Source organism: Labrus bergylta, chromosome 23 (genome assembly GCF_963930695.1).
Source record: "Labrus bergylta chromosome 23, fLabBer1.1, whole genome shotgun sequence".
Lineage (NCBI taxonomy): Eukaryota > Metazoa > Chordata > Actinopteri > Labriformes > Labridae > Labrus > Labrus bergylta.
In genome coordinates, this window is record NC_089217.1 from 2,838,939 (window position 1) to 2,865,804 (window position 26,866).

At 42.3% G+C, this 26,866-nt stretch overlaps 2 protein-coding genes across 2 annotated transcripts; one reads left to right on the plus strand and one right to left on the minus strand.

Moving 5' to 3' along the window:
- Positions 1 to 1,569: 1,569 nt before the first annotated feature.
- On the plus strand, positions 1,570 to 15,851 carry itih5 (inter-alpha-trypsin inhibitor heavy chain 5). The gene is made up of 14 exons (XM_020651625.3): positions 1,570 to 1,812; positions 1,899 to 1,943; positions 2,574 to 2,737; positions 4,136 to 4,237; positions 4,845 to 5,110; positions 5,590 to 5,759; positions 6,064 to 6,180; positions 9,372 to 9,543; positions 9,620 to 9,929; positions 12,101 to 12,744; positions 13,331 to 13,384; positions 14,607 to 14,723; positions 14,931 to 15,308; positions 15,386 to 15,851. The coding sequence occupies exons 1-14, from the start codon at positions 1,699 to 1,701 to the stop codon at positions 15,643 to 15,645; spliced, it is 2,913 nt and encodes a 970-aa protein (XP_020507281.3). The 5' UTR covers positions 1,570 to 1,698; the 3' UTR covers positions 15,646 to 15,851.
- Positions 15,852 to 16,228: 377 nt separating this feature from the next.
- Positions 16,229 to 26,776, minus strand: tmem110l (transmembrane protein 110, like). The gene is made up of 8 exons (XM_020651615.3): positions 26,340 to 26,776; positions 23,460 to 23,508; positions 22,789 to 22,884; positions 22,583 to 22,704; positions 21,684 to 21,796; positions 20,479 to 20,562; positions 20,248 to 20,370; positions 16,229 to 18,028 (listed from the first exon to the last, which is right to left on the minus strand). Exons 1-8 carry the CDS (start codon positions 26,527 to 26,529, stop codon positions 17,900 to 17,902), a joined length of 906 nt encoding a protein of 301 aa, XP_020507271.1. The 5' UTR covers positions 26,530 to 26,776; the 3' UTR covers positions 16,229 to 17,899.
- Positions 26,777 to 26,866: the final 90 nt, after the last annotated feature.

The window sequence follows — 26,866 nt, forward strand, 5'->3', positions numbered from 1 at the left end:
TGCTCTGATATAAAAGTCACGAACTCAACATCATGCAGGACTCTCAGATAAATGTATTTATTTATTATTTTAAAAAAAGAAACTATCTTTTAAAAACCGGGTGCAAAGAGACACATAAAGAACATTTACATGGCATATTTTTAAAGTTTACACAAGCAAGATGTAAAGTTGCCCTGTGGCCACAAGATGGCACCAAAGTTGCTCTACCCGTCTTCATGTCTTCTCTGCTGGATTGTAAAGCAAAGAGGGGATTTTTAGTTTTTAGGGAAACAGGTGTTTTTAAAAATGTGTTTTGTCACCAGTAAGTGAAAAGTTACATGCTGTCAAAACAAACTGGACAAGGCAAAACGCCATGCTATCTGTGAGTAGTTACACACACTAAGATTTTTTTCTCATAGTCCACTGCACAGCTCCTACATTGCACATTTTGTACATTTTGTGTTTTGTATTTTTATATATATATTTTATATTTTACATTTTTAAATTCTATTTTATATATTGTAATAGCTTCTTATTCTGTATTATTTAAGTTGTTGCTAATTCTGCTTTATTTCCCAAAAGTCAAATTCCTTGTATGTGTAAATGTACTTGGCAATAAACCCTGATTCTGATTCTGATTCTGATTCTGATTTAGATTGAATAAATGACTTATTTAAGAAGGGCATCTCTGCAGAGCTAAGATTTTGAATGGGCCAGGTAGTTGTCAATTGGGGGCGGCTGTGGGTCTGTGGTAGAGTCATCTCTCAACCGGAAGGTCGAGGGTTCGACCCCCAGTTCCTGCCAGTCAGTCTCTACCATCAGTGTGTGAATGTGTAGGTCTGACCTGCGGGACTAGAAAAAGCTCAACTCCATTTATAGATATATTTCTAAAGAAGCTAAAGTACCTCTGTCAATCAAAAACACATTTTACTGTCGACTTGATTTATTGGGAGATAACTGAAAGGCTGCAATTGGCCCAAATAAAAATAAATGATTGACAGTTAACCGAACCTCTCAAGACCGCTGTCTGCAGACACACAGTCTTGAAAGAATTGGATCATAATTTGTTAAATTAAAGAAAAAAGAAAATGAAAAAAAATCATTACAGCCACCTAGTGGTGACTACTAGTATAATGTTGGGAAGTTTTCCCTTTATTTATGGTGTCATTTTTAGTCACTTTAAAAATGCAGACATTTAAAAAAGATGGTCATTTTTTTTATCGTCGTTTTATGTTGTGTAACTTTTTCCCGGGTTTTATTGGTTGATTTCTATATATGATATATCCACTGCCAGTTTTTGGCTATGTGAGGCATTTTGGGCTGCATGGTTGTAGGAAAGGGGCTTCATACAAAAGTGTTATTAAAATCTCCAAAAGCAAATACATTTACTTTAAAACCATGTAATCATGCTCTCTGCAAAATCTCGGACACTCCCTGAACGCATCAGCAGCTCTTAATTGTCACCCACTCGGGTCTGAACACTCTGCATCTCTCTCCTCCAGTCTGTGGGCGTTTTTTTTTATCTCCGCCACACCGTCTCTCTCTCTCTCTCTCTCTCTCTCTCTCTCTCTCTCTCTCTCTCCCTCTCTCTCTCTCTCTCTCTGCCTCACCCACCCGGTCACTCTGATCACGGACTGTCAGAGACGTCGCGCTGCTGGAAATGAGAATGATAATGTCCATTTTATCATTTTGAAGTTCTACTGGAGAAGGATTACAAAGATGCTGCTGTTTGCTTTACTTGTTTGTTTCAGCCCGAACGTACTGGGACAACTGGAGGAATCCCAGTTCGGAGATGAGATCGATATCGACCTTGCAGATTTTGATTTAGACATTGTAAGACATTGTAAGAGATGTGATTTATTTTTGTATGTTTGAGTTCCCTTTTTTTTTTTTTATTCTTTATTTTTTTGTGTACACAGGCTCCACGCAGGGTCCCACGGCAGGTGAAAACCATTCTCAGCAAGGTAAAGTCGAATTCAATGCACAAATATGAAGATATTAATATATGTTATTACAATATTTATCTTATTTGTTCCTAAATTTGAAGGAAAATAGAAAATATCGTCATGATGAGTCTTAGCCAGGTGATAATTTGGCACAGTGGGTAAATACTGACGCCTTTTTCTGTCAATAATGAAACCTTTTAAGAGGTGTTTAAAGAGAGCTGGTATCCCTGGTATGTAGAAAACATCTGATTTTAACAGAACTGTATATTTCAAATAGTGACCTAGAATGCATGACCTAGTTTGAAGTTATTTACAAGCACATTTTGTCATCCTAAAGTTGTGCGCTTTGGGCGTGACGCACCGGAGATCAGCCAAGCGCGCAGATGTGCCAAAGTATCTGTAATGCACTGACTGCACTGAGCTCATGGGGAATCATTTCTCTGCTTGTGTTTTGTTATTTTAACTGTTTGGGAATTCAGTTTTACTCGGAATATCAAAAAATAAACAAGTGATAGAGCTCAATATGCTCAATATGGGCTGCGTAAAAACGGTGCCAAAAATGGCGTTCCTGAACAACCAGCTTGACATGAAGGTGATCTAACGGTGCAGGTGTTTCTGTATGAATGTTTTTTTTTTTTTTTTTTGTAGGAGACTAAACCTCACATCCAGGAGCTCTCCATCAAGACCACCATCATCTCGCGCTACGCCTTCACAGCGGTGTACTGCGCCATGCTGAACCGGCACACCGCCGCCACAGAGGGCGTCTTCCAGTTTCAGATCCCCAGCGGAGCTTACGTCTCCAACTTCACCATGTAAGAGTCTCACAGCAGGTCACATCATAGCAGCGGACCTAATAATTAAAAGAAGATGGTCACTGCGTCATCAGGATACACATTTTGGATTTTTACTAACTCTGGGATCACCTGGAAATCTGGAATACTTTTTTTTAACATAAATTAGTGGAAACCTTCAGAAGATGAAAATGATCTGTTCAATCTGCTAAGAAAAAATATACAACATTTTGCAAAAATCAAACACCAAATGGTATGGCCAAAATAAAAATAAAAACAGCCATTAACCAACCAGGATGATCCTCTCATTTTACAAAATCTAACTTTAATGGAGGACTATGTGTGCTTAAATGATCTTTTTTTCTGAATATTTTGACCCAGCTGAGGAGCCCGAAATCCTTCAGTTGATAATAAGTCACCAAAGAACTTGAAGAAGATTTTCAAGGACAGTTAAGTGGCATAACTCTACAACAGCAATTTGCCACTTTTGTGACCTTTAAAATGAAGCCATGCGCTCTTGTCACTCTTCATTTGACCTCAGTGTTGACAGAAGTTGTGTTTAGGGAGCGCTCTGGGGTCAAATAATCAGAAGAATGTTTTACCATAAGAGAAAAAACCAGAGATTCAGAATAAAAAGGAAAATGGCTGAAAACATAAACACACTCATGTCACAGATGTGCACATTTTCTCCCTCGGGTCCCTTCAATCATCTTGTGACCTTTTTGTTTCTATCTTATGACCTCCATGTCGGCAAACACTGCTCACTGGTTACTACTTAAATTGGTCCTCTTTGTTGTTCTTGTGCTGCCACAAATTGTTGTTATCAGTAAAGTTTGACACATTTTTAATAAATAACAATTTCATTTAGAGTTTTGAAGAGCGTATCATAAAAATGGAAAGATGGAAAAAATGGAAAGAAAGAAATCAAGTTATGCAATGCCGGATATCTTACTGAGAGACTTAATCACCTCATCAGCTGAAAGTTTAGCAACAAACAACTTAACAATGCAACATGACATCATCATCCTGGCACTTTTTTTTTTTTATCAGTCTGCTCACAGAAATAATTCAACAGAGGAGATTAGGAAGTTTTAAAAGGTAGGATTGGCTGGAAGGATTTATGATGACTCCATTGCTATGGAAACGTTAATGAGGAGCCAAGGAAGGGTGGACACTTTTATACTGCTGTTAACACACACACACACACACACACACACACACACACACACACACACACACACACTGACCCCCCCCCCCCCCAGTTCATTCATTCATGTGCAGGACTGTGGCCCGTAAAAGGCAACAGCAGGATTTGTCCGAGAATTCTGCCCTTTTGTGTGAGAAAACGGGGGCTGAAACGTGAAACAATAGGTGGTCCTGAATATGAGCAAGGCTCTAATCCTTCACCTTTTACCCCAGGATCATCGGGGGGCGGGTCTACCAGAGCGAGGTCAAGCCGAAGGAAAAGAGGGTCAAACAGGAGAGCGGAAAAGCCAAGAACAAAGAGGCAGGTGATGCAAGGTAAGAAGAACCTCTAAGGGTGTGTGTGCGTATTTCAGAGTGTGTGTGTGTGTGTGTGTGTGTGTGTGTGTGTGTGTGTGTGTGTGTGTGTGTGTGTGTGTGTGTGTGTGTGTGTGTGCCTCCTCTGGTCCGCTGTCTCCTCCTAATTACACAGCAGCTCTCCTAACCTCTAATGTTCCTATTTTGCAAACAGAGACTGATAATAACCCGACTGAGAGCTCTTTAAGGCGGACACAAAGAGTCAGTGTGTGTGTGTGTGTGAGCATGTGTGTGTGTGTGTGTGTGTGTGTGTGTGTGTGTGTGTGAAATAAGATCATTTCCAATTTGCAATTAAATTTGTGACCTCAGAAATGACACATGGAAGAAGTGACATCAAGTTTCCAGCTGTCATGCAAAAAAAGTGACATTTTCATGAAATGAGATTTAGCTGCAGAGCCGAGGAGGAAGGAAAGGACTGAGGGGATGAGGTGACATAAGAAGGAGGCGAAACTTCCTCATGAATCATGTCACCAATCTGACAGTTCATCCACTGCTCCACCTTTGGTAAACAAACTTGAGTTTGGAAAGTTATTTTTCTTGTCTTCTGATTCCTCTCTTCCCACCCCAGTCCCGTGCAGGAGGCGGAGGTGTTCAAGATGGCCGCCAACATCCCCGGGAGAAACCGGGCCATCTTCCTCCTGACCTATGAGGAGCTCCTGGAGCGCCGTCTGGGGCGCTACGAGCACGTGACCAGCCTGCGGCCGCTGCAGCTGGTCAGCCGCCTGAGCCTGGACGTCACCATCGTCGACCACTCGCCGATCACCGACCTGCAGGTGCTGCCGCTCCGCAACGGGAGGACCAGCAGTGGAGCCAACACTAAACTGAAGACACCAGGTTTGTAGATACATCTGGATGTTGAATCAGTTATGCAGAAGTGGCTTTAACCTGCATTCTTTCTAACGGCCACTAGGGGGCGACTCCTATATACATGCACATCCCATTTCTCAAAAAATCTCTAAAAACAGAGAAACAGATGTCTGCATAAAAAAGCCAAAAGCTGTTGGTGCAAGACAAGATTTTAGAATCCGAGACGTTTCCATTGGTCGTCCAAGTATTGACCAATCATGTTTGACGTGTTTTGGCTTGTCATAATAAGGTCCCTTCTGGCGCCAACAAATCAGGATTTGGACAAAATAGACCACACCTTCTTCCCCTTCTTACAGAAAGTAACTGACCCATCTCAAAATAACTGTTTAAAGAGATCATTGTTGGAGCTGCTGTGCCACCCTTTTAAATATACTATCAGGTCACGGTCACTTCTCTTGCTTCAGGTGTTTGTTCTCAACCCGGCACTTCCTGTATTTGTGTTTCAGCCAAGCCGGAGCCTCCCGTCACCACCATGATCAAAAAAGAAAAGAACGTCTGCAAAATCACCTTCAGCCCCAACATCGTGCAGCAGGCCAAGATCACCACCAACGGCCTCCTGGGAGAGTTTGTGATCCGCTATGATGTGCAGAGGGACATGGGGATAGGAGACATCCAGGTGATGAAGAAAAAGCAGGAAAAACTAGTTAAAAAATGAAAAATAGTTGATATATTTTGTAATCATGCACATAAATTTAACTTTACACACACACTGATCCACCCACCTGTTAGTCGTTCATTTCTCTGGCTTCCTGCCACCTGAGCCGCTCCACTGCCAAACTCCTCTCTGTCTTCAGGATCATACTATGTTTTGGAAAATCAAGGCACATTGACTGCATCTGATCCCCCCCCCCCCCACCCCACCCCCCCGCCCCGCCCCGCCCTGCTGCACGCCTATTTAAACTCTCTTGTCTTTTTCCCAGGTTCTAAACGGACATTTTGTCCACTACTTTGCCCCCAAAGACCTTCCCGTTGTTCCCAAGAATGTGGTGTTTGTGATCGACACCAGCGCCTCCATGCTGGGGACAAAGATCAGACAGGTAAAAAAAATCACACTTAAGAAACTGTTTTGAAGTAAAAGCTGCAGGAAAGTTTTGAATTGTTCAACATTTGTTGGGGGCGTCCCAGCTTCCACTCCGACATGGGAGAAGGTTTGGGATCCAATTCTGAAAGAGTTCATGTTTCAGCAACACATTCTTGATTCATTGGTATATTTTAAATTAAATGGTTACAGTCCAGGAATTTGACATTTTGTGCATTTTCCCATCTTTAAAAGTTAATTCTGATAATTTCAGAATAAGCTCTATATCGGGGGTCTCCAACAGGTAGCTCGAGGGCAGGTTCTAAGTTGCTCGCCTATAGGTTGACCAACTGTGTTCAAAAATAAAAATAAAAATCTGACGACAGTAAATGCACCTCTTCCCACTCATCATATATTTGGCCCATAAAAACAAATGTAAAGTAGAAATGTTTTCTTGGATGTGAATTTTCAGCAACATAGTTTACACAATAAGAAGTGTAAAATATTCATGTTTGTTTTTTTGGACCTTGATGTGAATTTAAGATTATTGATAAAGCATTGGCTTATTGCAAACAGTAGCTTAATTCAGCTGATGTGTGCTGTGTAAATAAATGCAAGTGATTTGATGCAAGTAGCTCTTGGCCACTTTCATTTTTTCAAAGTAGCTCTCAGATGAAGAAAGGTTGGAGACCTCTGCTCTATATATTCATTATTTGGGCTCTAAATGACAAAAGAGTTTTGGAACGTCTTCAGTAGATATCTTTATCAGCTGAAACTTCAACGTCTGTAACGGCTGTGATGTAATCCTTTGGGGCGATTACACCCAATCAAAAGAGATCGTCTTTGACGCCAACTTGCTCGGATTTTTATACGAAGTGTTTGACAACATTTTGGAAAGAATCCCAAAAGAGTAATCCCAAAATAGACCGTTTTGTTAAAGGGTAAGATGCCTTTTTTAACACCAGAAACAGCTGTAACATTGCTCTTTTGAAAGTCACCAAACTCACTTCACAGAGGGACGCTGGTGGCCTCTGCACCTTTAAGAAAAAGCTAAAGACCCAGCTCTTTCATGAATACCTACTAACTTAATGATGATGGTCTCCATATTATTGATGATGATGATGGTAATGACGATGGTTTTTGTTTGATAACGACGACTTATAAGATGGTTTCTATACTGATTAGAGCTCTCAAGAACTGCCCTCAATGTTGTGCTTTGCCTCTGGTCACTTCCTGTCAGCACCTGTGTGTCCAATCAGACTCAAAGCTGATCGTTTGCTCTTACTGACTTTGTTCCCTTTTTTCTAGATCCTTGCTTGTGTTGTTCTTACTCTCTGATGTACGTCGCTTTGGAGAAAAGCATCTGCTAAGAGAATTGTAGAATTGTAGAACTTTCATACCTCCTGAAAGAACTATATGGGATTTTTGCTAAATGGTTTTCTGGATCTATTGCAGCCTAAAGATTCACAAAAGGTGTCGGTTAGCCCGGACATGAAACCCATTCTTTCTTTACCCAAGAGTGCAAGAAGGAAATGTGATTAATTTCCTTTGCATCCCTTGCGAAACAATTTACCTCACTGAATTTGAAATGGCTACATTTGAATGGCTACAGAAACCCGACACCCACCTCCTCACTCCCACACCGGAATATCAGCATCAGACCTTTATTTCCCTCCGCCTGTAATAGCACCGTAATCCCCCCCCCCCTCCCCTCGGCCGCAGTCAAGAGCTGAACTCTGCAGCTGCTGGGTGAGTGCAGAAACAGTAAAGAGAAGGAGCGAAACTGGAAATCAGATTTTTCAGTGAGAAATCCAAAAAAGCAGAAACATGGAGCACAAGGCCACGCTGTGAGGGAGGAAGGTCAGTGTCGATGGGGTAATGGAACTTTCTAGACAACAGAAACCCTCGACCCCTTGATCCGTCCCACCCCCACCCAATCGCCAACCCCCAGCGGGGCTGCAGGAACAGAACAACAAGTGTGTTTTGATGTGGCTCCACAATAGAGGGTTTCAGCGCAGGTCAGTGTGTGGTTGTGACCCCGCTGTATATGGCACGTATGGGACATCTCTAAATCCCTCAGAGCCAAACTATATATCACAGCAACGCTCAGGGCTGCAGAGAAGAGTAGATGAAGACGCTTCAGGACAGAGAATGAGGACCAAGCTTCTGAGTCAACAGATTTTGCCAAATCATGACAAATCAAACTAGATGGCAGGTGAAATATTGTATTTTTTTGTTGTTGTTGAATTTTGCACTCAGTTTCCTACACCTTACAAAGGTTTCAACCAAAGAAGTAAACACACTTTTAATAAAGGCAATAGTGCATTTGCTTTGATTGAAAAACCAGAAAGAAGACACACACACATCCCTCAGTGCTGGATCCAAAAAAAACACATGACTAGGTAAGGAAAGCAAAACAAGATCCGCACACCCGAGACGCTCTCATTTGAAGGATTTATTAAGTGACGTTTGGAGCCAACATGCTCTTCCTCAGACTTTTGCATTTGCTTTGATCGCCTTGCTTCTGGAGTGAATTCTGGAAACGGCAGATTTGCAGCACCAGAGATTGAAGAAGGAGGGTGGAAAAATCTACATTAGCTAGCATTGCTTGCAGCTTTTCCATTATAATACTTGGACATATTGTGAATGAATGTGGCCTATTAAAACTCTTATACGTTAGAGATTACATAAACATGATTTCTGCATGAGTTTGGCCAAACAGAGACCAAGTCAGGTCAAGTCTTGTAGCTCAAATTTAAGCTAAAATGGATCCATTGTTCACCAATAACTTAAGGGTAAAAACCTGGATCATCAGCGAGCAGTCAAACTAAATCTTCCACACCTGGAACATTTCAGGGATCAAATTCATGCAGGCTCAAACAATATTTTCTTTGAAAGATCAAACTATTTTCTTTTTAAAATGAAAATTTTTTGTTGCAGCATCAATACAAGGATAGCTACGATGGCATATTGGAGCCATAGTTCATCAAATCAATTGTAGTCACCAGACGGGGTAAAAAGTCTTGAACAAAAATGCCCCTTTACAGACGACACAGTTGTGTTTCTTTGGGGAAAAAATGACAGTGATGGCATCTGGAAGTCATTCAAAACCAACTCAGTTAACTGATAGATGCACGACCAAACTCTCACATCAGAAACAAAACATATAGTTTGAGATTTTCTATTGACGCACTCTTCCGTCTTTTTCAGACCAAAGACGCTCTGTTCACCATCCTGAGGGATCTGCGACCAGGCGACCGCTTTAACTTCATCAGCTTCTCCAATAAGATCAAAGTTTGGCAGCCGAATCGTCTGGTGCCGGTGACGCCTCTTAATGTCAGGGATGCTAAAAAGTTTATCTACACACTGGCAACCACTGGAGGTGAGACATCAAGATGGATAAACACGAGTGTTTGTTGGGTTGTTGGATTCTTAACACCATCTCTCTACCACTGCAGGCACAAACATCGACGGCGGCATCCAGACGGGATCATCTCTCCTACGTGAGTATCTCTCGGGACCTGACGCCAGCCCGAACAGCGTCTCCCTCCTCATCTTCCTGACCGACGGTCGGCCCACGGTCGGGGAGGTCCAATCCGCGGCGATCCTGGGGAATACTCGCACGGCGGTTCAGGAGAAGTTCTGCATCTTCACCATCGGGCTCGGGAACGATGTCGACTACCGGCTGCTGGAGCGCATGAGTTTGGAAAACTGTGGGATGATGAGACGCATCAGCGAGGATGCCGACGCGGGCGCCATGCTCAAAGGGTAAGAGTGCTCCCCGTCTATCTGCTCAGAATCACATACAACCTGTCCTTATAACAACCAATTACATCATTGATCCAATCTACTGGTTATCCCATTAAGTTTTGAAAACATGAATGTAAAACAAAGGATTTATTTTCTGTCTCCACCTATTATTATTTAGTTTTTTAATTGGACAGGATTTTGTAGTGAAACTCCTCGCGCTGGTTGTCTAATAATGGTGAATGGTATACTGACTTGAGCCTGAGTCGCACTTTTCTAGTCTTTTGACTCCACATGTCGCACCCTACAAATTCACACACTGATGGTAGAGGTTTCCATCAGAAGTAACTAATCCCATTCATACACATTTATATGCCACTGCCAAAGCAGCAGGAGCAACTTGGGATTAAAGTCTTTCTATGTGATTTTTCACTCTTAAATGTAGAAATCAAGTATCTCCTCTGAAAATAACTCTGTGAGTCATGACTGTCTACAATGGGTGTAACACCCGAGTCCCACTGTCTGTGATGTTTTCAGAGTTTTCAGAGTCCTATCTTCAGTTTGTTTACATCGCCGGGACGGCCGGCTGACTCCTCCCCTTGTGTATAAAAGTTGTTTAATTGAGGAACTAGAGAAAAGAAGAATAACATACTGTACTCACTGCTTAACTGTGTTTCTAGATCACGCTCATTTCAGGTAAATTTACATGCAGTGTGAGTAGTTTTGGTTTCATGCTGGTGCTCAAGAGCGACATCTGCTGGATCAAAAAATCACATATAAAGCCTTTAAGAACATATTGGACATATTGGCTGCAGGAGCTGGGGCTCGAACCCCCGACCCTTCCGCTTAAGAGACGACCGACTCTACCCACTGAGCCACATCCGCCCTGATGAACAGAAAGATTAGAACTTCTCATTCATGGGAGGATTTTTCATCGACTTTTAAAAAGTAATATCTGTCAAATCTCCCCTCCTTATATTTTTTATCCCCCTCTTATTAATCATTGGTTCTCCTTAACCACTTTCCCTCGGCCCCTCTCACACGTCTCTCATCGGGCGACGGGGGTAACGGAGACTGAAAATGTGACGGTGCTGACAACAGACCTCTTTAATCAACTTCTACATGTGACAGCCACACACTCACACAGCCACCCTCTCTCTCTCTCTCTCTCTCTCTCTCTCTTCCGCACTCGGACACGAGGTGTTTGTTCAGTCTGGGCAGGAATGTGTGTGTGTTGTGAAACCTGCATCTGAGTGTGTGCGTGGGGTTAACAGATAGACTCCTCAGATAATAGACCCTCGTCCCCGCTTGAACAAACACAGCGGTTAAGAGGTGACGAGGTTTACTGCGGCGTGACAAACGGACGCATACACACACACTTACACGTGCTCACGCTCTTTTCTTTTTTATGAATGTATGCACAAACTCTGAAGTGGGGTTTCAGAGGTCAGACAAGCAGGTTTTACAGCCGGAAGGTGGTCTCTTTGAGTAAACATGAGATTTGATGAAATCTGTACTCACAACCTTCTTTTCCTTCTTTTAAAAACAAAACTTAAGTCCCCTTGAGCAAAAGACTGAATCCATAAGCATGGGACAGTTTGAAGATCAACAGAGGAGAATAAGTGACAAGAAATAACAGTCGATCAAGACAAGTGTTGGAGGGGGGATAGTCGAGGAAGCAAAGCTGAAGAAGTTTGGACAAAATTGGGAGCAATAAAAAGCCGAGCTAAAGGTCTACTAGCTTGTAAATGTAACTCTAAGCTAATGCTACAGCCTAATACAGAGGGGTTGCTCTGCATCACAAACCAATCTTCAAACAATTGTCAATGTTTTTTGGAGCTTCCAGTGTTAGGGTTCTTTGCCAGCGGGTAGTGATAACATACTTTAGGCCATACCATATTTTTCCATGCGTTGTCATAGTTTACAGTCAAACTGGCAACTCAAAAAAAGCAAGAAGTTGGTTTGAGTTTGGAGGCAACTTTTAAAGATTGGGTTTATTACCTGAACTTGCATGCAGAAACCAGAACAACTTCAGATTCCGAAATCCAGTCCAATGGATGGAACACAATTTATTCAACCCATCATTTCTATTCCTGGATTCATGCAGCAAAACCTGTAGCTGAGATTAAAATCGATTTATGTTTTGACTCTTATTCATTCTGCCATCATCCAGTTAACTTCTTCTTTTCCAGGTTCTACGATGAGATAGGAACTCCTCTGCTGTCTGACATTAGGATCAACTACACCCAAGACTCGGTCCAGTACGTCACTCAGCAGCTGTTCACCAACTACTTCAACGGCTCGGAGATCGTCATCGCCGGCAAGTTGACCAACCAAAGTGCGGAATCGCTGCACGTCCAGGTGACGGCGAGCAACAACGACAGAAACATCATCCTGGAGACCGACGTTCCTCTGCGGCAACGACAGATAGAGACCGAGAAGCACGTGCAGGCCGCGACGGTAGCGATGGCGGAGGGAGCCAAGCTCCTGGGTTCGATAACCGATGACTTTGTGGAGCGTGTGTGGGGTTTCCTGAGCGTGAAGGAAGGGCTGCGGTCAAGGCTGCGGAGCCAAACCAGCAAGGAGAGAGAGGAGCACATCCAGCAGGCCACTAATTTGTCGCTGACCTACCACTTCCTCAGTCCGGTCACCAACCTGGTCGTGGAGAAGCCCGAGGTCCTTGCCGACAACACAATGGCCCCGACACCGACCATCGCCCCGGCACCCACCATCGCCCCAGGAGCGGGTGAGACTATGTCAGCTGACAACGACCTGCCAGGTGATACAGAGGATGGGAAACCAGGCAGACCGACTTCATCTGTGAGCAACAGCATCGGTAAAGATTGTTTTTTTTCTACATTTGGTTGTAAAAATATTGTAAAAATACCTCCAAGTGGGTTTCATATGAAACTCATTTGGAGGTTTAAAAGGCTTTATATGCTTAAATGTAGAAATCAAGTATCTCCTCTGAAAATAACTCTGTGAGTCATGACTGTCTACAATGGGTGTAACACCCGAGTCCCACTGTCTGTGATGTTTTCAGAGTTTTCAGAGTCCTATCTTCACTTTGTTTACATCGTCGGGACAGCCGGCTGACTCCTCCCCTCACGTATAAAAGTTGTTTAATTGAGGGACTAGAGAAAAGAAGAATAACATACTGTACTCACTGCTTAACTGTGTTTCTAGATCACGCTCATTTCAGGTAAATTTACATGCAGTGTGAAGATACCAGCATAATAAAGATCGCTAGCATTAGCATGCTAACACAACAATGCAGCGCAAGTTGTTTTGGTTTCATGCTGGTGCTCTAGGGCGACATCTGCTGGATCAAAAAAATCGCATATAAAGCCTTTAAAGAGGAAGCATCAAACAATGCTAGTCCTCTGACTCAATGCTGTGAATAAATATTCTCTTCCTTTCAGGTAAAGTTCAGAGGAGACCAGCCAAGAAGTCGATCACCGTCTCAAAAACATCAGGTGACTTTTACATTTTTCATCTGCACATTTCCTCCCTCGCTTGATAACATCTAAACCCTGTAGACCGTTAGCATGTTTGCAGTGCGGGTTGAAAGGCTCCTTAAGGGAGACTTGAAAGAGAGGAGACGGGGAATGTACAGTAGACTCTCTCTGCCTGTAATTTGGACGCTCGTCAGACAGCGCGACGGGTTCAGGGACGCCTGTGAACATGACCTGAAAAGAGGAAAAAAAGAACACACAGAGGTCTAATTGAAATACCAACACAAGCACTAGGTGGCACTTTAAAACATGCAAGTGCGTGTTTCAAAAACACACACACACACTGAGGGGGAAACAGGACGGAGTGAAGAGATGAAGGTGGATGTGTAACAGTGTGAAGAGAGGGAGCCATCAGAGGCCGTTAGTGAGGGTTAATGACCCTGTCATTACTGTTACTCTATCATCTCTCCTCTGTTCATCTCAGCTCGTTCTCACAAGGCCGAGGACGCTCTGATGTTTTAAATCCTTTCTTTCAAAATGATTTTTATTGATTTTTCTTTTTTTTTTTTTTGGATGCATGTTCACATTATTAGATGGCACAACAGCACATTTGAACGCAAAACATCCATAGTAGGTAGCTACAGAAATGAGTGTGAACATTAGTGGTGTGGGAAAGAACGTACCAAAACCCCACACTCGAACTGTAAAACTAATAAAAAATCAAATAATAATAAAAGCTTCAGAAAAAAGAATAAGAGTACAAAAACAAACAAGAACAACAAGCATACAGACAATAGACAGGACAAGAGATAAAGAGACACAGACTTACAAAAGGAGTGGGGGGGCATGATGGGGTGGAGATTCCAGTTGCACAATAATTAGAAGGTTGTCAGTCAAAACATGTTTAATTAATCTGCTGAATACTCATCAGTCTAATCGTAGCCCATTTAATTGCTTCACAAAATTAACAAAACTATCCCAAGTCCTATGAAAGTTCAGAAGGGTACCATTTACAGAATATCCGATCTTTTCCAATGTAAGATTAGACATAATATTACGGATGAGGTGAGTATGGGTGGGTGGAGCAGCATTGTTCCAGTTCAGCAGTATCAACCGCTGTGCCAATAAGGAGGAGAATGCCTTCTGATGTCGTTTCAATCCTGACAAAACTTCCAGACATAATCAAAAATATTTATTTAAAAGTCTAAGTTTTCTTTTCCTCTTGAACTGTGCTGTCCGTCAGCGGATGGAGACCCTCATTTTGTGGTGGAGTTCCCGCTCAGTAAACTGACCGTTTGCTTCAACATCAACGGAGAACCGGGACATGTCCTGCGCCTCGTCTCTGACCACAAGTACTCAGGTGAGACTCGAATCCAACATCCTCAAAAACCCCTCACACATCTCAAAACTTTGTCTTCTGAGATTTCTCTGGCTCTTGTTTTTTTTTTTTATTACTCTTATTTTACTGAAGAACCCGTCGAACATATATCTGTATGTCTCAAAACTCAAAAAAAGTTGTGAAAAAAAATGATTTCTGTGGCTCTTTTCCGTCCCGTGTGTTTCCCAGGTGTGACGGTCAACGGCAAACTGATCGGCGCCCCAGCTCCGCCGGGCAGCCACAAGCAGCAGCGCACGTACTTCAGCACCATCACCATCGTGGTGGATCGTCCCAAGCGCGCCTACATCGAAGTGACGCCGAAGAAGGTCATCCTGGACGGGCGGGACAGGATGGTGCTGCCGTGTCACTCCACGGTCTCGGTGGACAGCGGCGTCCTGTCCGTGTCCATCACGGGGAAGTCCAACGTGACGGTGACGGTCGGCGGGAACATCAGCTTCGTCATTTTGCTGCATCAGTACAAAAACCCCGCCCCCTATCAGAGAGACCACCTGGGCTTCTACATCGGGCAGAGCAAGGGGCTGTCGCACAGCTGCCACGGCCTGCTGGGTAGGTGGCGGTGGGTGAAACTACGGAAGCCCTGAGTGGACATACATACTTTTTAACACCTTTCATTCTTCTTTCAGGTCAGTTCCTGTACGAGGAAGTGGGCGTGGCCGAGCTCCCCGCAGACGGCGACGCCAAGCCCTCGTCCGTCCTGAAGGTGAAGGATCGCGCCGTGCCCGTGGTTCAGAAGAGCCGCAGGATCTACAGCGGGACTCAGAGCGTGGACTGCTGGTTCGCGCGCAACAACGCCGCCAAGCTGATCGACGGACAGTACGAGGACTATTTGATGTCGCACATGTTCGACACGGGCGACTGGCCGCACGGGACGAACCGAGTGTGAGACTGTATGGTCACTCAATTTAATAAAAAAAACGTTTTTATCCGTTTATCACATCGAAACTTCAACTTTCCTCCAAAAAAAACAAAAAAAAACAGTCACTTTTGAATATATTTTTGTACCATGTCTAATGAACATTTAATGTTTTTTATTATATGTGCATTATTTTTTACTGTCATTTTGAAATTGTAAATAAAACCGTAATTTTAGGTCGTTTTGTCGCTAAAATAATTGACCTTTCACTTCAGTCGGCGAAAATATTTGTGATGTTTTTCCTAAATTCCAAATATGTACGTCAACATGTCCTGAACGTGGCAACCCTCAAGTTGAAGCTCACACCTGGTTACCGTAGAGACAGCCCCGCTAACTCACACCCCCCCCCCGTCCCCACAGCAATGACTACATGCAAACTTGACACAGAACACACACACACACACGGCTGTGTAGTCCCCCCTGTCATCAGCTGGAGGTCACAGGGCTGCTGGCCCCGCCCACACAGGTGTGCTCTGGCCAGGTCCCTCTCAGGCCGTCTGTCATCGCGCCGCCTCGCCCGGGCCAAAGCAGGAATTCAACACTGACGCTCAGGTTCATGTGTCAATCATCTTTATTCAGATTAAAGAGAAGCACCGCGGCGGTTTGACACACGATTTAAATTCATTTTATAATAAAAAAAAATAATAATACATCAGAATACAAAATATTACACATGAAATATGTCAAACCTTTAAACTGTCAATGTTATCATGGACGTATTGTGATGATAAATATACAACATACATTTGAACTCAGGCGGAATAAAAACCTGGTTCTCGATTGGTTCTTCACCTTTGCCTTCAAGTCGACTCTTAAAAATTCTCTCATTTTTTTAAACTCGCTAGAAACGTTCGATTCCGATGTCGTCACCACAGACTGGAGCGCGATATAAAAAGGCAAGTACAGATAAAATATCTGAGTAATAAATAAAAGAAATGTGCCGTATCGCTACACAGCTAACGCGTCCTTCCACTGAGAGAAGAAGAGCTAGGATGGAATATCTGGACCGTTCTTAAAGGGAAAATCACATTTTCAGAATAAAGTCATTATGTCATGAAAGGACCAAGAGCTTGTCGTTTTAAATATTCTCACACGCTTATGCATGCGCTCAAGATTGGAACTACTTTGCCATTTCTGTCCGACGAAGCTAAAGGAATAGCCTCGGCAATAGCTTGCCTTTCCACAGACAGCCTGCTGCCTCTGTACAAAAGGCAGGATGTTCATAAAGTCACTACTCACAGCAAAGATAAAGTCCTGTGTAACGCCCCGTTTAACCTCAATTTGTCCTTTTTACTCTTTACATTTATGCAGGTTTAACAAGAGAGATATAATGTGCTAGGAAGTGAGCTACAAACAAGCTAACAGGTAGATACGAAGCCAGGCTAGCTGTTCCCTGGAGTATCATAAACTCTGACGTCAACCTTTTCCATCTTTCCTCGTTATGATCCCAAACATTAGTCTTAAAATGTCAACGTTTCCCCTTCAAAAGTGGCTCCAATAATCCATCAAACACATCATAGTGTCTCCTGCTCCTTTAAACCAAAAACATGATTTATTTTCTTAAGACAGGAACTCAAACTTTCCTCAGCTGCAATATTTCCAACTTTCTGGTCCGTCATGGCAAAAAACTAAAACATCTGTGGGCCTTTAATAAAACCATTAACCACCTTTGTAATCCGCCAAAGGGCGAACGTGTCGGAATGACTGTAATTAAAAAAAAAAAAAGTGGATTTAAAGTGTTGATAGTAAAATCTTTGAGCACCTGTTTATATAAATGACACGTTTGCTCCTCTTTGGAATATGATACATGATCTCTTAAGACGAACATCACTTCTTAAAAAGCCGCCCCTCCCTCAGGGTGCTCGTCTTTCTGCACATGCTCAGTTGTGGTTTTTTCCCCCTCTGATGTTCTCTTGGAGCTTCACAGCAAGGTGAGCGGATAAAGAGCTCGTCATTCTACAAACAGCTCGTTTGATTTAACATGCAAACACAGACTGACGCTCCGGTCGTACCGTCAGCGCAGAGGAAGTCCAGCTGAGGCTGTAGAGTTCACGTTCACAGGTTCAATGATCTTCAGTTTGTGCCTTTGCTTTACAAGGAAGCAGATATTAAGACCTTCAGGATGCATCATGTTTGTGGTTGTTTTTTTTGCTCTCAGGGGGGTTTAGTGTGTGGATGGAGGATGGACGGGTAGGAGGTCATGTCACCTGGGTTTTCTTTTTTTTTACACCACCACCCAGCTGGGTCTCAGTGGTCCTCCAGAGTACTGAACATGAGGGAGGGGCCCCATATCATCGGAGTCTTCTTCACCCTCTGAAGCCTCGTCTGTGTCTGTGTCGATGGTCAGAAGGACCTGAGAGACCAGAAGAGGAAAGTAGCATAGTTACCAAAGGTGAATGTTTTTGTATTTTACACAACATGGGAGCATTTTTGTAGCCGACAACGCAGCGACCAGTATGTCCTCCTTCTATGTTTAGATTCTGGTATTCAACGGTCTGGATGTGTTTTGGACGCCCCTCTTTTTGCCGAGCAAACTGCAAACCAACAGATGTTGCAAAGAAGGAAGCGGGAAAGTAACGGATTCTACCCGACCTTAAAAGCCTCAACTTTTTCTAATAAGCTCCAAAGCTGGCTACACACTGAAGCTTCCTAATCTGAGACACGGCAACCTGCATTCACTTTGACTCTAGGGAGGAGTCGGCTTCTTTCTGCATGCATGCACTACCAAGCTGAGTGGTTATGAAAGTAGTTTAAGAAACATTAAGAAGAGTAATGAAGAAGACAGAAGATAGCCACTTTACCAAGCTTCTTTTTATTTTTTTCCCCTTTAGCTCTGATTCAACGTTTTTGATTTAAGGCTGTGAAATATCTCAGCTCTGCATTCCCAGCCTCTGCAGCAGCAGCAGGGATTCAAATCTCAAAGGAGCTCAATTCCATCCTATATGACATTTACAGCTTATAAACCATATGTTGCTTTCTGTACGAGGCCGACATGTGGGAAAGTTGAGACTACTTTAGAGCTACAGAGTTGGACAATGGGTGAACGACAGAGACGGCAGCCTGCACAGTTCTTCTTACAGTTAATCAACTTTAGGTTGAATACCAGACTGTGATCTGACAACAACAGCAGCATTGTGACTTTAGTTGCGGCCGACCACCCCCAGCAAGACCTCCTCATCTAAATCAATGCGTCTCTCTCTCTGCTGTCGTCCTCCTCCACTTCACTCTGCTTTCCATAACATCAGCGCGTGGAAAAGACTCCTAAATGTCACTTTTATTCCCGGGAAGAAGGCTTGATTTATGGCTGCCCGGCAGACGAACAGAGAGAAGAATAGAGGGGGAGGGAATCGTTCTGATAATCTGTGGGTTCAATCTTTGCTAAGAGAGCGAAGAAAAAAAAAAGAAAATGATCGGGGCTTCTGTGCTGTGAGGAGGAGGAGGAGGTTGTCATCAGTCCAGATAAACCAGCATTTAACTCAAAACTCACACAGAGTCTGATGTAACGGGTCGGCTCTGGGATGAGCGGTTGATGTATACACTACACGCTCATCAACATATCTCACATTTTCTAGTTGCCTTTAAAAAAAGATAGAAGAAAAGAGGGGCTTCAGTCATTATTAAAACTGTTAAATGTTAAGAAGGTTTGTCCCTTTTTTAAGATTTCTAGGCTTAAATAAAATAAATTACTTCTCCTTACATCGATAAGAAGTTTTAGGAATGATGGAAAAACACATTCAAAGTACATTTAAATTGAAAATTGGCTCAAAAGTACGACAATGTGAACTTTACATGTGTCCAAAAACTGATTACTGGGAGTTCTGCAAAGGCTCAAAATGAGATTGAATCCAAAAACAACAGAAACGAGGAAAAAAAAAAAAAAAAAAAAAAAAATACAGGAAAGGAATGCAAGAAATTCTAATTTCCCAAATGCATCATGTAAACAGTAACGAGGGGACGACAGAGAAGACGGAGTGTGACTCAGTTTTTCTTGGACTGGACTCCTCTGGGTTTTTTTTTTGTAAACCGAGTGTAGAGAGAGAAAAATCCTTCTGCTTTATTTTCATCCCTCAAAAACAACAGGTGTTGTCGACACACGGCGTGACTCAGACGTTAACGCCAGTGTTTCACTCTTCAAACCCTCTCAGAGCACACTGCTCAGATTTCAACAATCAGGAAGTACGTTCAAATGATATTGTAGACATCAAACACAGAATTGAGATTATTGTCTGTGTAAAAAGAGAAACAATTATGTGGCCCTTTTTTTTTTTAAGCAGACTTTTACCATCCCGAGAAACTTTTACTGCATGTGTAATTTCAGCCAAAGTCATGAAGTTTGAGTTTATTAGCTGATATTATCTCCAGTATGAGACACATTATTTTATTAGTCTTACAACTACAGATTGAAGTCATAAAATCATGAGGAAAATGTTTACCGAGGTAAGAAATCAAGTAGAAACAGGGTAATTTTCTCAGACTCCTATCAAATCGCCCCCCCCTGGTGGCCATTACAAAGAATGCAGGTTGAAGGCACTTCAGCATTTATTTTTGAAATCAGACTCAAGTGATTCTCACCCGAGACTCCTCGCCGTTCAGCGAGTCGGCCTTCTTCACCGAGTCGTCGAACGAGTCGTCCAGGCTCTTCATCGTCTTGAACTTCCTCATCATCAAGCTGTCCACGACCCAGAACATGATGGACTGCAGGGGGAGCCAGAGAGACGAGACCAACAGTTACAAACACCATAAAGAGTAAAGACTGGACTAAGTATTTTATAAAAGTGGATCGATAAAGGAAGCAGAACTCACGTTGACGATGAACGGCACGATGAGCATGACCAGCAGCAGCTCCACCTGAGGGTTAGCGATGTAGCTCAGCAGCACCTCCTGCAGCTGGAACAGGAAGGGGAGGAGTTTAACATCCTTACTTTATAAAATATGACATTACCAAAGGAAAAAGTTGACTGAAGTACGGTGGCTAAGAGTCGTCTATTTAGAAAGATAATGTTCAAAACAACAATTTGTCAAATAGCATGAAGACGATCTTCAAACAAATCAAGTTAAATCATGAAAATAAAACACGAGGGGCTTTTCAAGATAAACTCATTCTATCAGGACGTAAATAAATACAAAGAAATAAACAATTAGGCAAAAGTTGTAGACATTTTAACAAACACATTTTAACCTCAAGGTCATGTAAACAAGCTTCCTTCAGAAACATTCACATTGACTCATAGCCTATTTTTTTATTTTTTTTCCGTCTGCTTGTTTATCCTTTCTTGTCTTAATGACTTCCGCCTCGTATTCCCGCCAGAGAATTTAACACAACAAAGCAAACAAGACCAGAAATAGATTTTTACATTCGCTTGGACTCGCCAGGGAGGAGTTCGACTACGTGTGAATTTGTTCCTGTGGTTTGACGAGACAAACCCTGAGAAAATCTACGAGAATTCCCCTCAAGTATCAGAATTCAATTCAACTTCATTTGTAAAGCACATTTCATACAAACGTAAACTCAATGTGCTGTACAGAGGAATTTAAAAAACAAACAAACAATACAATCTCATTTAAAATAACAAACAAACAAAAATAATAATAGTAAATGAACAAGTGGATTCAAGAGCTCAATTTAAACCAAGACATGCTTGTAAAAGGAGCATGCACCATCCCATACAGCGCTCACAGCGCTCACAGGGACCATGCACCAACCACATGTACACACACACACAGTGTGTAAGACAAACTAGCAACCAAAGACCACACATGTTTCCCACAGTCCCCCGAACCTTATGGACCCTACAGGTTACCGTAGTGTACAGTACGGACTACATTCCTGGGCTTGTATTTAGTCATTTAAAAACGTGTCTCTTGTCTGAACGCTGCTGTGTGTGTGTTTGTTGTGGCTTCCTTAAACGACTCGATACGCTGTGAAACACAATCCCTTTTCTGGGATCATTCAAGTCGTCCGATTCTGAATCTGAAAGCGTCACAAGTAACGGGTATATTCTCCTTACTTTGGACCACCCGGGGACGAGCAGCACCAGGCTGATCACTCCTTTCTCCAGCACCATGATGAGCAGGTAGATCCCACACTGACCGAGCCACGCCGCCGCCTGAGGAGGGTCACCTGGACGAGGAGGGGAAGCGTAAAATGTTTCCTGTCAACCACATCCTGTTATCTCTGCTGATATAAATGCGAAGAAATACCCAAACTAAATATCTCATTTTGTAAAAATGCATTTTCAGTCTTTGTGGTCAGAAGTCTTATAAAAAGGTCGCTCCTCTGCGTCTTCAGCAGGATATTTAAATAGTCTTTCAGAAAGCTGTGTGACACAGGTGTCTCACCACAACACACGAACAGGACGACAGGTGTGTCATTAAGACAGGAAGAAGGGAGGAGGAAGACACGCTGGGACCGACGGATGGAGAGAGAGAAAGAGGAAGGAGAAAAAAAACAAAAAAGAAACCTTGACTTCAAGGTGTTTCTGGATAAATCATATTTACATTCATGTCTTCTTTCTTACTATCTGAATAAGATTTGCTTCAAAACAGAAAGAGAGAATCAAACAAACTCGACGTGCATCAGAAGAAAGCTCTGAGTTTGAGATCTCTCAGCACTGGGGTGAAATTGGAGATTTTCCCGTCTCTCTGAATAAAAAAACAACAGGGTGAGGGAGTGAGTGTAATAATTGGCGTTGAGTTAATCCCACTGTGAAGCAACTGGGAATCTTTTCCAGGTGGGGCTGCAGCTGGAGATGCTGGCTCTCCTCCCTCTCTCTCAGAAAAACCTCCAGTGACTCTACAGCGCCCTCCAGTGGTGGACCCACAGAACTGCATCTACTCTTAATTTAATTTCTAGCTTCCCCCATGCATTTTTAAATCTACAAATTTAATTCAAAAAAGGATTTCTCACCATATTCTCCGAACATGAGCAGAGTCCAACACTTGTACTCCACCAGTTTGGACGTCAACTTCACAGCGAGCCAGATGACCAGCATCCCCAACGTGGCGTCCAGCAGAAAGTTCATAAGATATCTATGAAGGGATTCAAAAAAATAAAGAAGTGAATAAAAAGCTCTGTCTAAGTGTGACTTAATGCATTCTGATGGATAAACTCACAGGGAGCATGGGTCCTCTTCGGTGAGCGTGGACAGGAAGACGTTGGCAAAGTGAATGAAAAGAGCGCCGATGGCCTGCTTAGACGTGTCAAAAAACCTGAGAAGAGCCAGCAGGAATTTTCCACTGTTAGTAATTCTGTTTGAAGTCATGTTTACACATCTTTCACACAAAAACATAATATCAAAAAGCTACAAAAAAAAAAAAAAAAAAAAAAGGGATTTTTTTTTTCTAAGGACATCTGAAGATTTTGATTTTCCAAATTGGTTCATTTCAGTTTATTATTGTGTCATACATCCATTACATGACACCATAAATTAAAAACATTCCCGGATCAGAGTGCACTAGGTAAGCTATATTCATTCTCAAGAAACAAAAAGAGAAATCAAGAAGTCAAACTAATCAAACAGAATATTCTGTCTTCTTTTCCAAGCTTTTGAAACAAAATGAGCAAGTTTAAACACATCAAACTTAAACAGCCCATTCCAGTTTCTGCACATCTGTCCGCCCCAATATGAATATGCAGTAATCCTGCACAGTAATGACAGTTTCATCAACTTTTTCTTCAGTTTCACAGCCTTGATTCATCTCTGCACGGGGGATTAAATGAAAGGATGTGATGCGGGGTGAAGGTAGAAGAGGGGGAGAGAGAAAAGAAGAGAAGTGTTTCTGACCAGATCCTCCACGGGCGTCTGATCCCCACAGGCTCCCGGAACCTCTTCACTGCAGACACACACAAAGTAAAGCAATGAATCACTTATGTTCCAGCTGGACTTGTGTTTATCCTGCACAACAACAACAACAACAACAACATGTTTCAGTTTCTTTCTTTGCAGTCAGTTTGACTCTCTGCAGGGCTAAAGCGAGGACAGACGACACGCGGACGATCACGCATGTCCTCGTTTTGCACAACTCTTCAAGTCCTCCTCCGCCGGGCTCAGGACAAACAAGACACCCACTGTTCCTCTATCTCGTCCATCTCACAAGGTCAGAGAATGTGACTCGCCATGTGAACACACAGGATCGAGGCGCCAGACAGATGTGTTTTATATCTGGTTTGATTTAATAAATATCTATGTATTAATATATTTAATACAGAATGAGAAAGAAAAATAACTTTACAGTCAGAGGAGGATTGTTCACTTTTCAGACATTAAAAAAAACAAGTTCCCCTCAAAGCATTCACCAAGAGAAAGCTGTCAGTGATCTCTGATTTCTATTCTTCTTGGCATACGACCACGTTATCATAGTCGAAGGGCCCTTAATGCTCGGCTGCACTCAAATAATGTGGAGTAAATATTAACATATGCATGATGTGCTTTGACCAGGAGCGACACTCGTGTTGAGAGCAGGAACGAGGAGGAGGAGGAGGAGGGGGAGAGAGAGAGGAGCGGCTATCGATTTCTCCACTAATAAGTAACTGAGTGGAGGTTAGAGCTCATTGATCTCACTCAGCCTGAAGACCTGCGGCCTGATTCTGCAACACCTCACTGCTCTGAACGCTGCAGCTTGATTAGCTGATGAGATCAACACGACTGCATTGACCTTTAAAAGCTGCACTTTAATTATCAAATCATACGGCAACACACTGATGAAACATCGATAAAACACCCGGCGCACAGGCAGGCATTTGTGTTCTTCCCTTTTTGCATTAATTCAACCCAGAAAACAAAAAACATATTCAGCAAGAATCAAACTTTCCTATCAAAGTAGAACGAAAGTCTTGCGATTTATCCGCTCCACAAATGGATCGTGCTGCTCTCAGAGAAGGAGCTTAAGACAGGATCCAAAGAAATCACTGAAGGAAAATTTTGATTTAAAAAAAAAAAAAAAAAAAAAGGACGATGATTCCCCGCCAGCCTCAACGTCATCTTTTGTTATCGTTTTGATTGAGAGCCCCCTGGTGGTGGAATTTACAAACTGTGCCTTTAAGACAAAAAAAAAGCTAATTTAATTTGCTTGGGTTTAAGTTTCCACACTTATTTTTGTGCAATAATTTGGATATCAAAATGAAGCATAGACAATTTATATCGTACTAAAATGAATGTTATCACAGAATATTCATGGAAACTAGTTTTAAAAAAAATGGATGCAGTTTCCAATGTTGAAATGTGTCAACACCTTTTAGAAGCAGCTGCTGCAGAAACACAAAACCTCATCTGTGCAGCCAAAACTGATAAGATGCACAACACATTCTCCAAGTCATCTGCCTCTGATTCACACACCATTCATCAGTCACTAGAGTCATATGGTGTAAATAAGGAGCATCTTGTTTTGCTGTTAAAGTAAAAACACTCAGGGAAAGACGCTGTATATGCTGACATGTTTCTACTGAAGCTGCATGCATTGTGAAACTACTGCCAGCATGTGTTTCATGATTAAAAACAGAAAGATATGAACGATGTCAAGTTTTTTTTTTCTCCATAAAATCATGTCATGATCCTAAAACAGAAGCTAATGTTCTGTTTGGTGCAGAGGAGTGATTAATTCTGACTATGTTTGTGGCAATAGTGTAGAACAACATAAATTAATTTCACATTTTATATTAGAGCACATAATTCAAAACGAAATGTATGACAAATGTTTGAAAAAGTATACTATATCAGCATATCTACATTTTTCAGTGGAGTTTGGTGCAAGGCTAATTGGGCTCGGCATAATCAATTAACTGAAATTCATACTTAATGTTTTAAGTTAACAGCACATAATTGAAGCCGAATTTCAAATGGACCCTTCATTATTCAAGAAAAGTTTGAAAAATGTTAAATTTGAGTATGTTGCCCTTTGAATAAGCATGGCAACATTTACCTACTGAGTAAGGAGACCCCGTTTAATCAATTAACAAAATGACCAAAATTCCTTCATAAACGTTTTTCTAAAGTGCACACAGGTGATGCCGAAATTAAAACAGATACAAGTTTTAGCCAACAAATGTATAATAATGTTATGTTTGCGTTTGTTGTCTACTGAACAAGCTGGGCGACATTAAAATAGCATATTTGTGAATGGAGTTTGTTAAAACGCTAATTGGGCTCGGCATAATCAATTCACAACATAACTGAAATTTATACTTAATGTTTTAAGTTAACAGCACATAATTGAAGCCGAATTTCAAAGGGACTCCTCATTATCCAAGAAAAGTTTGAACAATGTTAAATTTGAGTATGTTGCCCTTTGAACAAGCATGGCAACATTTACCTACTGAGTAAAGAGACCCCGTTTAATCAATTAACAAAATTAATTCATAAAAGTTTTACTTAAGGGCACACAGGTGACGCCGAAATTAAAACAGATACCCATTTTAGCCAACAAATGTATAATAATAATAAATTCGCGTTTGTTGTCTACTGAACAAGCTGGGGAACCTTAAAACAGCATATTTCTGAATGGGGTTTGGTGCAGAAGTAATGCGTCCCCGCAGAAACAAACGTCAACAAAACGCCACGTGGAGAACGCTACCTTTTTGAAAGCACGTTTCGATAGTTGTTGTTTTCCTCGTTCAGAATAAACACAAAACACATGCGTGATGTTGTGCAGACGGGTCAGACACTCACACATCAGCGTGCTGAAGGCCACGATCGCCAGGAGTCCCTGGATCAGGACGCCGAACCTGTCCGTCAAAGCTCCGTTGTCGCAGCCGTGGGGATTCGCCTTGTTGATGTCAGACATGTTCGTCACCTCCAAGTCTCCACTGTCCGTGAATCTCTTCACCAAGAAGAGCCCGCTGTATCCGTACATGTCCATGTTGACGCGGTGAAAACAACACAGCTGTTCGAGACAAAAGGAGCTCCCGCTGCGGCAGGTAAACGAGGACGTCACCTTCTCTTTCTGAAAAGAGCAGAGTTTATTTTATTGCAGTAATTTATCCTTCGTTGAGTTCTCCTTCAAGTCGTCCAGGCTGGTGTCACATTTATTGATGCAAAAACAAGACTGCAGGAGCGGCTTTCTGACTCACGTCCATGTTTATGTCCACGAAAAACTGTCAAGCTGCGTCAAAGGTGCAGTGCAACTTCCGGTTATAACCTTCAAAATAAAAGGCAGCAGCTGAAAGCAATTAAACGTTTGGGCAGACAATCTGTGA